This window comes from Cervus canadensis, chromosome 4 (genome assembly GCF_019320065.1).
Source record: "Cervus canadensis isolate Bull #8, Minnesota chromosome 4, ASM1932006v1, whole genome shotgun sequence".
Taxonomy (NCBI): Eukaryota; Metazoa; Chordata; class Mammalia; order Artiodactyla; family Cervidae; genus Cervus; species Cervus canadensis.
Window position 1 is genome coordinate 80,968,549 of NC_057389.1, and position 15,873 is coordinate 80,984,421.

A 15,873-nucleotide genomic window follows, 5' to 3' on the forward strand; every position below is an offset into this window, starting at 1 on the left:
CTTTGATAACCGTCTTTTTTTTTTGGTATGTCTGTGAGTTTGTGTTGTGAATAAGTTCATTTGCATCATGTTTTAAAATTCCACATATAAGTAGTAACGTGATATTTGTCTAATTTACTTCACTTAGTACGATAATTTCTAGGTCCATCCATGTTGCTGCAAATGGCATCATTTCATTCTTTATGGCTGAGTAATACCCCATTGTGTATACATATACCACATCTATTGATTCATCTGTTGATGGACATTTAGGTTGCTTCCATGTCTTGGCTCTTGTAAATAGTGCTGTTCTTGGGGTGCATGTCAGAATTGCTGACTTTAGTGCAACCATCAGACTATTGTCTAAAGCAGCTGCACCATTCATTTTACTTTCTTAGCAGCATTAAGGAGGGTTCTTGTTACTCTGCATGAATATTTTATTCCCTTTTCCTTGATTTCCAGAGCTTCCTATTTTCATTTAAAGTATTAAAACTGATGTTACTTAATATATGATTTTTATATGATATAAAACTTAGAACATGGTTAGTATGTGAAAGCCAAAGTCACTCAGTTGTGTCTGACTCTTTGTGACCCCGTGGACTGTACAGTCCATGGAATTCTCCAGGCCAGATACTGGAGTGGGTAGCCTTTCCCTTCTCTAGGAGAATCTTTCCAATGCAGGGATCCAACCCAGGTCTCTTGTATTGAAGACAGATTCTTAACCAGCTGAGCCACAAAGGAAGGGAAATGTCGGACAAAATTCCAAAATTTTGTCCTAACATTTTGTGTGGTTATAGAGAAACACCAAGGTGAAGTCTGAGTTTAGCTTTACTTAAAAATTATCAGGACTGAATGATCCAGGGAGTAGTTTATTTAGCCATGTAAAAGTTCAAAATCAAATAAGTGTATGTACCGTAAGTTGGTGGTATTGGACTATTTTATTTTCTAGGTCAAGAACACCTACTTTTTTTGGCTTCCCTGGAATGGTTATTGGAAATCAGTATTAAAACTTCATCCTGTCACATTCTTCCTATTGTTTCCCTAATTTTAGGAAAAGAAACAACTTTGTTGTGATTTTTTTTTTAATCCAGTTTGGATTATCTAGTTTAACAAAAATTTTTGCAGAGTGCAGGTATGACACCCATGTGGATGTATATGTGGATTTTCTTTTTGAGTTAAAATATTGTATATGGATATGTTTACTAATTTTTATATGAATTTTGTATGATGAGCTTGAGTGCTCATAACAGTTATTTTTATGGTTTAAGGAGAATCAGTCTATAGCTGTTTGCGTCCATGTGATACATTGGGCAAACATGAAGTACTTTTGGGTATATTTTTTTGTCCATTTTCAGGGGACTAGTAGTAAGCCTAAGAAGAGGGAAAGAAATTTCTTTTTTGGAGTTTGTATAATTTATTTAGGTGATTGTTTGAATTCATATCTCAGTGTTGAAATGCCTGAGTATATAGTAACATGATTAAAGCTGTTTTGAACTACTCATTTCTTACGTTGTATCATCTTTTTTATAGGAGATATTTTATGGAATAAATTACATCTGTTAACATTTTTGCCATTAACTAGGTATTCTGCCAACTCCTATTACTCAGCAAGCTGGTTTGACATCTGTGGCACAGGGAACTGGAACCACATCAGCCATCACTTTCCCAGAGGAGCAGGAAGACCCTAGAATTGGTAGAGGTCAGGATGAAGCTTCAGCTGGTGGACTCTGGGGTTTTATTAAGGTAAGGGGTATTTACTTTAAAAACTGTGTGTGATTTTTTAATTATAAAACTTAAGAGAATTTTGAAAGTAAAAAATAGTATAAGGAAAAATCATTGTAAAATATCTTTTTAGTTTTATTACACTTTTTCTGGGCTTCCCTGATAGGTCAGCTGGTAAAGAATCCGCCTGCCATGCAGGAGACCCCAGTTTGATTCCTTGGTCGGGAAGATCCGCTAGAGAAGGGATAGGCTACTCACTCCAGTATTGGGCTTCCCTTGTGGCTCGGCTAGTAAAGATTCCACCTGCCATGCGGGAGACCCGGGTTCGATCCCTGGGTTGGGAAGATCCCCTGGAGAAAGGCTACCCACTCCAGTATTCTGGCATGGAGAATTCCATGGACTGTATAGTCCATGGGGTTGCCAAGAGTTGAACACAACTGAGCGCCTTTCACTTTGACTATACTTTTTCTATAGTTCCTCTTAGTCTTCTGGATGTGCATATCTAGGTAGATATATCTCTTCAATTAAAAGCAAAGTGAAGTGGTGACATGTGGACACAATTTTGTGTCTTTTGTTTAGCTTTACCTAGTGACCATGAACAACTTTCCAGCCATAAAATATTCAGGTTTACTTTTCTCAACATGTCATTCATTGCATTTATCTCCCGTGTTTTATTTCACTAACCTGTTGTTGGCGTTTTCCGGTTGTAATTCTTAATAAAATTATGATGAGCCTCTTGTATGCAAATCTTTGTGTACTTCTGCTTTATCAGAGTTAATTCCTAATTAATGTCAGTGTGAACATTTTAAAAACTACAGGTATATATTGCTCTCCAGGTAAATTATACCAGAACACCCTGTTGTAAGATCTTTCACTTGCTAGAAATAATTATCATTTTCTAATTTGATAGGCAAAGAAAATAATACCTTGTATAAATTTACATTACTTTGTTATTGAATTTGAGCTTTTTTTTAAACTGTGATTTTTGACCATTTGTATTTTTCTTTTGTGAAGTCTGTATTCATATGCTTTGCCCAGTTTTGAATTGGGATTACTTTCTTCTTTAGTGACTTCATAAGAACTCTTAAGATATTTTATTTTATGCTGTCATATGTTGCCATATTCTCCATTTTCATCTTACATTTCAACTTAATTATGCTTTATTGACACAAAATCTTCTAAGTTTTCGGGAGTCATTTCTATGAGTTTTTTTAAATGATAAAAATGACCTTTACCTGCTACATTGTGATCATTGTTTTTTTATGATTTAATTTTCTAATGGCAGTATTTTTTATCATATCATTTGTTATAGCTGATACTTTAATATATTGTGGAGGTAGAAATCAAACTTACATTTTTTTCCAGCCACTTAATCGAGTATTCTAAAATCATATCCCAGTGATTTGATATGTCACCTTCATCTTAGTTACCAAATTGTGTCTGATAATGTCAGTTAGTGGGCTGTGTATTTTATTCCCTGCTCTGCCTGTCCTTGCAGCAGTACCACACTATTTTAATTATTGTAACTGTTTGTTACACTAATATTTATTGAAAGCCTACTCTGTGCTGAGGTGGGGATCGGAATATCTGTCAAATCAGATGGAAAGGTAAGTTCGCAATCTTTGCATTCTTAAAGACAGATCAGCATGTGGTTGTATAAGTTTTCTGTTTTTTCTTCAAATTTTTCTCTACTGGTCTTTTCCATTTATTTTTCTTAACCACTTTCTTAAATGATTCCAAAGTCACTTTGTCAAGTTCCCTTCAATATTCTGAGGGTTTGGTTATAATTTGATTATGTGTTAAACATATTGTTTAATTGTTAGGGAGTTAAACTGATTTACAGCGTTTTAGCTTTATGTATTAGAAAGATGGCATTTTTTCTAAGCTTGCTTCTTTTTATCACTTTGTGCTTTTTAAAGATTTTCTTTATGTAGGAACTATCACTTCTTTTCCTTGTTAAGACTATGTTAGCATGTCAATTACCAGTTGTAACAGTTCAGCTATACAGATTTTGTAAATAACTCAATATTCAGCATAAGATGAGTTGACAGTCTTAAATATCAATGTTATGAAGTCATTTTTTGTTTTGAATCACCTTAGTTTAATGGTAGGTTGAGACAGGTGGAATCATGGCCTGTCAGCTAGATGCCATCTCAGGAGGCATTGCTCCCTCTTAAGTCTCTTCCACTGTGGGAGAAGCATAGATGAACGGAACTCCTCAGATCTGGTTCTTTCTATCTAATAGTGTGGTTTTAAAAATTCAGAGGAATAGGTCTTTTTTAAAAGTGAGAGTTTGGAACAAAACAAATAGGGAGTAGGAAAAAAGAAAACTTTCATAGAATATAGAGTTTTAATATTAAAGTAATAAGTAATTTTCTGGGAAGTAAAGATAAATTGTTTTTACTATTAGGGAACAAAATAGGAGTGTTTGGAGAAACATTGATTACAGTCTTTATTTGAGACCCTAATGGACAAGTTTTGCCTAGTGTTTTATATAGATAACTAAATAAATAATAAGTAAAAATATATGTATACATAGAAATGAAATTAACATATATGCATACACATATGCGTATATACAATAAACAGGTCAGTGTTGCTTGAAGTAGGGTCTGTAGGTTACTGTCAATCCACAATGAGATGAAGAGAAGTTGAGAGGAAGCATTTTGAAATTTCATAGTAATTTGACATTGCCTTATTTTCTTACACTTTACAAAAGTATAGGTCTGCAGTGCATTGGAAACTTAAATTTTTTTTCACCATCCAATAATCACAGTGATCTTTGCTTAGAATGAGTATTTACATGTGAATTTGTTCTGTGCAGGGTGTGGCTGGGAACCCTATGGTGAAATCCGTGCTCGATAAAACAAAACATTCGGTAGAAAGCATGATTACAACGCTGGACCCTGGCATGGCTCCATATATCAGTATGTAAAACTAGAGCATTTGCCATGTAAAGTATGTGCTCATGTCAGCCACTGAGTGTAATCCTACAGGTCTTGTAATCAGTGGCAATCCCCTTATGTTCTTATGTTGATTGTTAGTCTTGGTGCTTTTGATTTGTGTTTTTCTTAGTCGTCATTAAAATTTTTGAAAACTTCACAGCATGAACCTTGCAGGAGTAAAAATTATTTGAATTATTAGTATACTTGCTGATTTTACTTATGATTAGTGTTGCTTTATGTGAATTTTGCTATCACTGTTGACACTTGAAGTGTTGCTTTGTTCATATATAGCTTTTGGCATTTCTCCAGTTATCTATTTTAAGTAAATGTGGTTATGTGTAACTCAGGAATAAAATTTTTAGAGGCTGTTAATCTGCTTACTAATAATATCTCATTACTAGGTTTGCTAGGAAAACTATTTTAATTTTAACGACCTTGGAACCCTCATTATCAAGAATTCTCCAGATGGTTAATGTACATATTCAATAAGTGAAATAACATGATCACTCAGCAGGATTTATGACCAATTATTAGTAAATCTATTGAAGATAATTTAGTGGCCAAAGCTGTGCACCAGGTACTTGAACAGAGATTTTCAGTAGCAATAAAAAGTTAATAACTTTCTCAAGTCTTAAGTCTCTTGATAATTGACTATCTAGTAAATGTCAAAAGACAAGACCTACTAATGGTAAGTACCATTTATTAAATATTCGATCTGCCAGATACTAATTCTCATAAGAGATCTGCAAGCTAGGTGTTATTTTCCCCAAGTTTTAGATGAGGAACTTGTGTTCAGAGAAATTTATTATTATTCTCCATCATACAGCTTGGTGGAGCTAACAGCCACTTTGCTTCCCTTTAAGTAGAAAATTGAATCGAAGAATTAATTCAACTGAATTGGTCTCTGTGTTTCTAATTGTCACAATTGGACCCTACCATATATATTGATTTTATACATTCATAGTAATCAAGTTTGATATAATTTGTAGTATATATATTCTTTTCACAGGATCTTATTTTTAATGAGGAAAAGAAGAGAATTCGTATCTTTGGAGCTCTTGTTGTTTTAATGGGTATTGTGTTAGACCCATTACCTATTTGAAGCATTTACCTTATTAATCCTTAGAGCAAGCTCTGTGAGGTGGCAGGAATTTTTCTATAAGGAAACAAGCTCCGTGACTTCCCCAAGGTAACGGAGCTAGTAAATGATAAAATCGGGACTCAAACCCAAGACTTTCCTCAGCCTAGTACTCTGCATGACTTCTAGAAAAAGGAAAAAAACAAGAGAGAAGGATACAAAATGAAATTTCTATTAGCAGATAAAAAGCAGTAAGACTTGAGTGTGAAAACGCTATTGACAGGCAGCAAAAACTAGACCATTTGGCTCTAACAAACTTCTAGTGGAACTTAAACTGTATTTTTATACAAATATTTTAGGAATCACTATAACAATTTCAAATGTGTCAGGAAAGCACAGGAACTATTAGAAATGGATTTTAACACAGTTTAAGTTTCTACTTTTTTTTTTTAGCTGTTTTTATAATCATTAAAAGTGACATGAGTCATCACAATCTGAAGAGTTTTTTGAGCTGAAGCCTAATGAAACAGTACTTTGCTTGGGTCAAGAGCTATGTCCCACATGGAGGGGAAAAAGAGACATATTCTTTTTCTTTCCTATGTAACCCACTGCTTTTTGGTTTTGATGACTTAAGAAATTCCAGTAAAGATGGGATCTGTGGAACGTTACTTCAATCAGGAAAGAGTCCATGATAAAAAGCTCAAATATTTGGAAATACTTTCAGCTGCTCTGAAAGACAATTACTGAGGAACAGCATAGTGTTGTTTCGAGAGCAAACTGTTTCACAGCTTTCTTGAGAAATCTCAGAACAAGATGTTGTTAGGTGGCAGGGTGAAGTGTGTGTGCTAACCTCACACGCTAGAGTCAAAATGGACAGGCCTAGGGCTGAGTCCTGACATCATTGCTAAGTAGCTGTGTGACCCTGGGCAAGACCTTGTCGGCCTCAGTTTCCTCAGCCAATAAAAAGGTTAATCTGTATCTTGTGTCATTTTACCAGGTTGGTACTAATGATGTCATAAAATGTTAGGGCATGTAGTAATTATGAGAATTTCATTAATTTGAAATTTTCTTCTGGTCTTTTTAGAATCTGGAGGTGAACTGGATATTGTAGTGACCTCGAATAAAGAAGTAAAAGTTGCTGCCGTCCGAGATGCCTTCCAGGAGGTCTTCGGCCTAGCTGTGGTTATAGGGGAAGCCGGACAGTCCAACATTGCCCCACAACCAGTGGGCTATGCAGCAGGATTAAAAGTGAGTAATAGAACATCTTCTTAGCATATAGAAACTGCTGGTTTATTTTTTCATAATTCTGATGATAATTCTATGGTCTTTGTAGAGCTGTTGGGTTTTTACATACTGAAATACTGATTTGGTTTTTAATTGGACAACTCTCTAGTGTTAATGACGATACAGTGGAATTTTGATTATTGGGAGCAGGGATGAACCACATGCCAGGAACACAAAAAGGGAGATGTTGGTCCTGAAAGAGATCTTCTTAACCCGGTATTAATATTTAAATCCATTGCTGCCGTTATCCCTTGCATCCCATAAGCTTTTTATTACTATCACTATTAGTAATAATTTACTTTATTTCTTATGGTTTATGGGATTCTTATGTATTTAGAAATTTCCAGAATAGTAAACAGGTTTTAAATTTACCTGACGGGTCCCCCTTTTCTCTGTACTTGGTGAGGGAACTCAGCCACTCACCGAAAAAGCTTTCTTAGCTTGCTCACTTTGAGTCTTCCCTTTCCTTGTCCATTTAACTAACTTACCTTAGAGACCCAACTACCTGGCAAGTTATAGACACAATGCCTGTGTATAACCAGAGTTTGTCAGGGTCTTACCAGCATGTAGAAACCTATTAAATTTTATAGTGCACTTACCAAAAGGAAGACACTGCTGTAGTTGGTGATAGTGAAGGAAGACGACCTTGTGATTGCATCTGTAGGTCTCTATCATCCTTACATAGTAGTGGCAGATGATAGAATGGCTTATTTTGAAGACAGATTTCATACACTTGCATACTCACACCTCCACTTGAATCTCATCTAGTCTTCTGACCTATAATCATTAAAAACAAACAAACAAAAAAGCACTGTCAATTATCCAAACCAGTCCTATTACTGTACTAGACATAGTCCCCTCTAGCCTTCTAGGTGCTAAAGTTCCAAGAGTTGTGCCCTCCCTCTCATACACATTTTATCATCACCATGTATACAGACATGCAAGAACAAATGAACGGTTCATCAGCATACAAACACTGCTTCCACCTTAAAAGGAAAAAATCAACCAAAGAAAACCTTAGTTTTTTTACCCCTCTTTCCCCATCACCTCCTACCTTAGCTTTTCGCTTCATTTTGCAGCAAAACTTCCGGAGTTGCCACCACTTTTATCTCTAGTTCTTTTCTTCATATTCTCTTAACACTCACCTCAGTCAGGGTGTCACCCCCCACCACTCCACTGAGGGTGTGCTCTCTCGGTCCCCAGTGTAGTTCCGTCTCCTTTGTGCGAGCCTGGGCTTTGAGACTCCTCTGCAATGTCTTTGATGCTCACGGATGCCACACTTGGTCTCTTCCCTGCCTCTCATTCCTTTCTGCTTTCTTTGTTGGCTCTTTCTTTTCTCCCCAGCCTCGTGATGATCTCATCCACTCCCATGGCTTTGAATAGCCGCTGTGTGCTGACAGATTTGAGTTTATATCTCCAGCATAGACCTCTCATGTAAACTCGGTTTATATAAAAGTTGCCTTTTTGACACCTTCACTTGAATGTCTCAGTACGTCTAGTCCTCAACTACTTTTCTCCTGATCTGTTTCCTCAAGGTTTCTTCATCTCAATTGATGAAATCTGTGTTCTTCCATTTTCTCAGGTGAGAAACCTGGAGTCATCCTTGATTTCTCTCATTACCCATGTCCATTTCATCAGGAAATCTTGTTCACTATACCTTCAAAATACATCCAGCATCTGACTGCTCGTCACTGTCTTCATTGCCTCCACCCTGGGTGAAGCCATCACAAGGTCTTGCTGAAATCTTGCATTCACGTTCTAACAGGTCATCCGTTTCTACCCTTGTAGCCCTGTAGGTTATCTTCAACAGAGGAGCCAGGATAATTCTTTCAGCACACTAGGTCAACCCATGTCACTGTTCTTTTCAGAACTTTATGTTTCCCTTAGTGTAAAAATCCAAATTCCTCACCATGGTTTCCACAGCACCACATGACCTGGCTGAACTTGCCTATTTTTTTTTTTTTTTTGATTGAAGTATAGTTGATTTTCAATGTTCAGGTGTATAGCAAAATAATTCAGTTATACCATATATATGTGTGTGTATGTGTGCGTGTATTCTTTTTTTAGATTCTTTTCCATTATAGGTTACTAGAATATATTTAGTATAGTTCCCTGTGCTATATACAGTAGGTTGTTATTATTTGTTTTGTAAATATAGTAGTGTGTATCTGCTAATCCCAAAATGAAAGTGAAAGTGAAGTTGCTAAGTTGTGTTGACTCTTTGGGACCCCATGGACAGTAGCCTACCAGGCTCCTCAGTCCATAGGATTTTCCAAGCAAGAGTACTGGAGTGGGCTGCCATTTCCTTCTCCAGGGGATCTTCCCAACTCAGGGATTGAACCTGGGTCTCCTGCATTGCAGACAGATGCTTTACCACCTGAGCCACCATAGAAGCCTAATCCCAACCTCCTAACTTATTCCGCATCCCCTTTCTTCTTTGGTAACCGTAAATTTGTTTTCTATGTCTGTGAATCTGTTTCTGTTCTGTAAATAAGTTCATTTGTACTTTTTTTTTTAATTTCACATAAGCAATATCATGTTTGTCTTTCTCTGATTTACTTCACTTAGTATGATAATCTTTTAGGTCCATCATTTTGCTGCAAATGGCAATGCCACATCTTATTTATCCACTCACCTATTGATGAACATTGGGGTGTATGTATCTTTTCCAGATACATGCCCAGGAGTGGGGTTGCTGAATCATATGGTAATTCTGTTTGTGGTTCTTTAGGAAACCTCCATACTGTTCTCCACAGTGGCAACACCTCCGTTTTTCCTCTGGCTTCGTCTTCTGCAGTCTTGCCCCTTGCTCAGTCCATGCCAGCCGTATTGACCTCCTTGCAGGGCTTCATCCTTATCTAACAGGCTGCTCTCTCACAGCCCTTTCCCTAGCTCTCGGGGAGACACTTGCCTCACATGCCTACTGGTTGACTCCCTAACCTTCAAGTCCTCAAGTCTTCCCCGTGCCGCGAGGCCTTATCTGACTGCCTGCTTCAGTGCTGCAGGCTGCATGCCCGATCCCTTGAACCCTTTTTTTTCCTCCTACAGCATTCAGTGTTTTCTCATCTGCTATATAACTTACATTATTTTTATTTTTAATGCTTTTTTCCCCCACTAGAATTTTAAGTTTTACAGGAGCATAGATCTTTATTTTGTTTACAGATGTGAACTCTTAGAATAGTGCCTTGTTTTTTTTTTTTTTTTTTAAATGATTATCTAGCAGGCTTATTGAGGTAATTTGGTATCAAACCACAGGCAGTACAGTTCAAAGTGCTAGGGTAAACCTTTAAAAATAGTTTTCTCAACTAAACAGTCTAATGCAAAAGACATTTTCACTCTGGGAGCTGTTTCGAAGTTTGGGTAAACAAACTTGACCGGAACAGGTATTTTCCTTACGAGAACTCTGGCTGCTGTGTCATACTGTGATACTGTCTTATCTGTGATAGTACCTTTACCATCAGACACTGCACGGTCTTCACACTTGTCTCTGTGCACTTCTGGTGATACACAGAGACTGTGCAAGGCCGGGGTAGACCCAGATAGTTTTTAGCAACTCTGCTTCTCCTTCCTCAGTTTCCACATGCATTCTTTCCTAAAATGTTCTGACTGAATACATACTTGTAATGGAGTCTCCTTTCTCATCTCCTCTTTATAAGCTCTGCCCTCTTCCAGTAGAAAATAAAGACACACCTCATGTCCCCAGATTGATTGCCTCAGAACATGAAATCCTCCTGAGTGTCATCCAGAGGGACAACTCCAAATAACATTTTGGATGTTATGGACTCAAATGACACAGTGACTCAGTAAAGTCTTCTGGCAAGTCATCTGGTTTCTGATTGTTCTGGAAAAACAAACAAACAAAAAACAAAAAGGACCAGATAAAGTTGTCAGCTGATAGGTTGTTAATACTGTCTAATGATAGATCATGACATGATTTTTGAAATATAACTCAGAATTTCATGGTTTTTAAAGCTTGAGTCTTCAATATTTTATTATGCTAAATATCATTACATCAAAGATACTTCAGGTAAGTAGGTACTGAACTTGAAAGGCTGATGGAGATTTTTTTTCTGTAAAAACCTTGTTTTATGAACATTAACAGTTCATGTTGTGATTTTATTACTTGACAGATTTGTTTTAGATTGGTTTTTGCCCTTCAAATTTAGACATGGTTTCCTTTTCCACAGTCTTTAATACAAGCTTAAAATTCATTGAAACTGATATAAATATCAAACTGATTTTTAATTTTATCAGTTGTTTATTTTGGGTACACTAGAGGGAGCTAATGAGAAAAAAATAAAGCAGAGTATTAAAATTTCAAACCAGATTTTTTTCTCTCCATCTGCTTTATTTGAAGTGAATGGCTTTTTTGAACTAAACCTAAGTTTTCCTTTACACATATGAATTTGTTTCAGTTCAATTCAGTTGCTCAGTCATGTCTGACCCTTTGTGACCCCCTGGACTGCATCATACCAGGCCTGCCTGTCCATCACCACCTCCCAGAGCCTGTTCAAACTTATGTCCATTGAGTCAGTGATGCCATCCAACCATCTCATCCTCTGTCATCCCCTTCTCCTCCCACCTTCAATCTTTGCCAGCATCAGGGTCTTTTGAAAATGAGTCAGTTCTTTGCATTAGGTGGCCAAAGTATTGGAGTTTCAGCTTCAGCATCAGTCCTTCCAATGAATATTCAGGACTGATTTCCTTTAGGATGGTCTGGTTGGATCTCCTTGCTGTCCAAGGGACTCTCTCAAGAGTCTTCTCCAATACCATGGTTCAAAAACATCAATTCTTCGGTGCTCAGCTTTTTATAGTCCAACTCTCACATCCATACATGATTACTAGATAAACCATAGCTTTGACTAGATGAACCTTTGTCGGCAAAGTAATATCTCTGCTTTTTAATACTCTGTCTAGGTAGGTCATAACTTTTCTTCCAAGGAGCAAGCGTGTTTTAATTTCATGGCTGGAGTCACCATCTGCATTGATTTTGGAGCCCCAAAAAATAAAAGTCTGTCACTATTTCTATTGTTTCCCCATCTATTTACCATGAAATGATGGGGCCAGGTGCCATGATCTTAGTTTTCTGAATGCTGAGTTTTAAGCCAACTTTTTCACTCTCCTCCTTCACTTTGATTAAGAGACCCTTTAGTTCTTCTTTGCTTTCTGCCATAAGTGTGGTGTCATCTGCGTATCTGAGGTTATTGATATTTCTCCCGGCAATCTTGATTCCAGCTTGTGCTTCATCCAGCCCAGCATTTCTCATGATGTACTCTGCATATAAGCTAGATAAACAGGGTGACAATATACAGCCTTGACGTATTCCTTTCCCGATGTTCCTTTCCTTGGAACCAGTCTCTTGTTCCATGTCCAGTTCTAACTGTTGCTTCTTGACCTGCATACAGATTTCTCAGGAGGTAGATCAGGTGGTCTGGTATTCCCATCTCTTGAAGAATTTTCCACAGTTTGTGGTGGTCCACACAGTCCAAGGCTGTGGCATAATCAATAAAGCAGAAGTAGATGTTTTTCTGGAACTCTCTTGCTTTTTTGATGTAGGAAATCAATCAGCCATAATTAAAGTTAGGAAGCTCCCAAGACTTCTCTAATGCTAAATATTAATTTTACTGAAAAACTAGGTATACTTATGACCACTGTCTTATAGGTTATATTCAACAGACATGTAGTTACCATCCATTAGAAATTATGAAGAAGTGTGGAATTTTGGTTATTTGGACCAAGTTGCTTATTTTAAGCTCTCAGAGCACAGTGTAAGCTCTAGAGGCCTTTCTGCATCTTATTTCAGTTCTGAGATAATCACTTCAAATTATCCAGGCCTTTAAATTGCCTAGTTTTTTATTCCCCCTTCACTGCTGAAATATAAAGTTAAAATTCCCTTCTCAAAACATGGGACTAATATTAAAGTGTCTCTACTTGTGACTCTAAAAGACGTGCATTTAAGTTAATGCTCTGGTCAGAGGAGGAGAGAGGCTGATTTACCCACTCTACACTTTCTGGATTCCATGAATAAAAACAAGAAGTAAACTTGTCTTCCCAACTCACCATCCTATCTTTCATAGGTGCTAATTAATTTCAGGTAAAATTTTGTGAACCTGAGGCAGAATAAAAGCCTGTGCTATAGGGTAGTAAAAAATGAACCAACTTAGTTTCTGTTTCCTGGGAGCATGAAATCTAGGACTATTTTTTTATGGTACATAGTTGAGATACCATCTTTAAAAAGTTGCGGATGAATCCCTAAACAGCCCACTAATCAATAGTTTTTACTGAATTAACATTTATTTAAACATTTTTATAATAAAAATTAGCCATAATTACCTTTTGGGAGGAGTGAATTAGGCAGATTTACTTTATCCCATACAAAGAATTAAGTTCATCTTAGCTGCTGTATTTTCTTCCAAATTCAGTAGTGATCTCCTCATTCAATTTGGTGATGCCATATTTGCATATTTAGATTCCTAACGTTAGCTCTGTAGGCCTTTAGTTCCTCTTGTTCACTTTTTCATGTTGTAAGTTCTTAACTGAGTACCTGTTACATTAGATGCTATTCTAGGTAGCCGAGATACAAGAGTAAGCAGAAATAGAGCTTGATTCCCTTGTAGTTTAAATCACATCTTCTTTCATCTTCATGTTTAGCAACTAATGACAAGTTGGTTTACATGTTCTCACACAGTTGTCACTTCTTTTTTTTTTTTTTTTTACTTGTCTCTGAAATAAATTCTATTGTTTCTAAAAGTGCCCTGGCTTTCTTAATTTTTGTTTTTGAAGAAGAATTGACCTCATAATCTCATTCACTGCTTAGTGCTGCTGTTCATGATAAAAATAGGTGTATTATCCATAACTAGTTTTACTTAGAAATGTTTTATTTAGCTTCTTGTACTCATTCTGATAACATCATTCATGAGTACTTTTATGAAGTGATTAAAATGAAAGTACTAAATGGCAGCCTTGTCCTCGTTAATCCAGGTTTTAGTTTCCTACTATAGATATATATTTAATTCTTTAATTCATGATTTTTGAGTTATCTGTATAGTATTCTCAACCCCTCAGTTTTATTTCATAAATGGCAATTATTTTCTTGAATAAGCTTTGGTGTAATGAATACACTGCTGTTAAAAAAACTGTGATTTTGGTGCATATTTTAAAAGTGAAGTCGCTCAGTCATGTCCAACTCTTTGCAACCCCATGAACTGTATAGCCCGCCACACTCTTCCATCCATGGCCATATATATAAAAGGACTCAGAAGAGAAACAACATATTTACTATTGATAAGATGGCTTGCCTAGAAAAATTTGAGAGAATCAAGCGAAGAACTACTAGGATTGAAACATTTAAGATGACCTCTTGCCAGATAAACGTTAAAAAGCACGTAGTTTTCTTATATTAGTAATAACCAGTTAGAACATGGAATATAAAGTTATCCATTTCACAGTAGCAACCAAAATAATCATCGTATAGGAGTAACTTGGAGGGTATGTTGCAGACTGTCAGTATTAAGGGGGCGTGAGCGTGCTTCTTCACTGTTTACTCCCTGTTGTTCTGTGTGTTCATGTTTATAATGACTATATATGTATTTGGGTATAAATGTATACACATGTTACTAATATAATCATCAATTAGCATATTTAACACTGATTAACCTGAAATGGTTTCTAATATACACTGTTTCTATTCAGGGTGCCCAGGAACGGATAGATAGCTTGCGTCGAACTGGAGTGATTCATGAGAAACAGACTGCTGTGTCAGTAGAAAACTTCATTGCAGAATTGCTTCCTGACAAGTAAGAGGCTTTTTTTTAAAAAAATTGTTTTTTTCTTATAAAGAGAACTTTCATGACAAGATCTTTTCATCTTTTCTCTTAGCAACTTTCAAATATGCAAAATTCATTATTAATCCCATGCTGTACATTACATCCTCATGACTTATTTTATAACGAGAAGTTTGTACCTTTTAATCCCCTTTATCCATTTTACCCTGTGTCCCACTCCTGCCTCTCCATCCACCAGTCTGTCCTTTGTTTCTGTGAGTTCACTTCCCCCACCCCCACAGGTAAGGGAGCGCATACGGTATTTTTCTTTCTCTGACTTACTTTAATTACCTTAATTCCATCCATATTATTGCAAATGGCAAGGTTTTCCTTACTTTTTAATGGAATAAGATAACTTTTATAAGCACATGCATATAAATGTATATACCACACTACATGTATATATATGTGTGTTTGAATGTGTATATATAAATCACATTTTGTTTATCATGGACAAACACTTAGGTTGCTTCCATGCCTTGGTTGTTGGAAATAATGCTGCCATGTTTCAGTCTTAGTAGGTTGTGTGTTGTTTTAGGAATTTATGCATTTCTTCTGGGCTGTCCAGTTTGTTGGTGTATAATGGGTTCAGTGAGTGGCTTATTACATTTCTCTTAGGAGCAAAAATAGAATTGCTCACACTTAATGTCTAGTGAAAAATGTATCTTATTTTAGAACCAGACAGAAAATATGTTATGGTCTAGCTATATCATCTCATTAGTTACCTGACCTGTGTAGCTTAGCTCACATTTCTACTCTTGTTTTCTCCTTTTTTATTATAAAATTCACATTGTGTTGCCTGCATTCTAAGACTGTGTTAATAATTATCAATTAAATAAGATACAATGGTGTAGCTTTGACTTGGATGCTGACTTCCGTAACAAACACAAACATCTTGCATAGCTGTTCAGAGTAATGGGAGGTCTGGCAAGATGGCCTGGAGGCAGTCACCAGGTTTGAGTTCTGTTGAGCACTACCTCTTATCTATGTAGGCTGGGAAAAAACCTCTAACAACATGATTTGTCATTGTTTTTGAGGGCAT

At 36.5% G+C, this 15,873-nt stretch overlaps 1 protein-coding gene and 1 long non-coding RNA gene across 4 annotated transcripts in view; one reads left to right on the top strand and one right to left on the bottom strand.

Annotated features, from left to right (window-relative positions):
- PRRC1 (proline rich coiled-coil 1) overlaps positions 1 to 15,873 on the top strand; it is a 40,408-nt gene that overhangs the window by 11,406 nt on the left and 13,129 nt on the right. For both annotated transcript variants that reach the window (XM_043465954.1, XM_043465955.1), the window contains exons 4-7: positions 1,562 to 1,722; positions 4,526 to 4,628; positions 6,809 to 6,972; positions 14,701 to 14,804. In XM_043465954.1, coding sequence (XP_043321889.1) covers positions 1,562 to 1,722; positions 4,526 to 4,628; positions 6,809 to 6,972; positions 14,701 to 14,804 — 532 coding nt within the window. The remainder of the gene's footprint in view (positions 1 to 1,561; positions 1,723 to 4,525; positions 4,629 to 6,808; positions 6,973 to 14,700; positions 14,805 to 15,873) is intronic.
- The window catches only part of LOC122440115, a 39,995-nt gene continuing 31,771 nt past the window's right edge, over positions 7,650 to 15,873 (bottom strand). For both annotated transcript variants that reach the window (XR_006269050.1, XR_006269051.1), the window contains exons 3-4: positions 10,699 to 10,849; positions 7,650 to 7,785 (exon numbers count right to left, since the gene is read on the bottom strand). This is a non-coding gene — a long non-coding RNA (uncharacterized LOC122440115). The remainder of the gene's footprint in view (positions 7,786 to 10,698; positions 10,850 to 15,873) is intronic.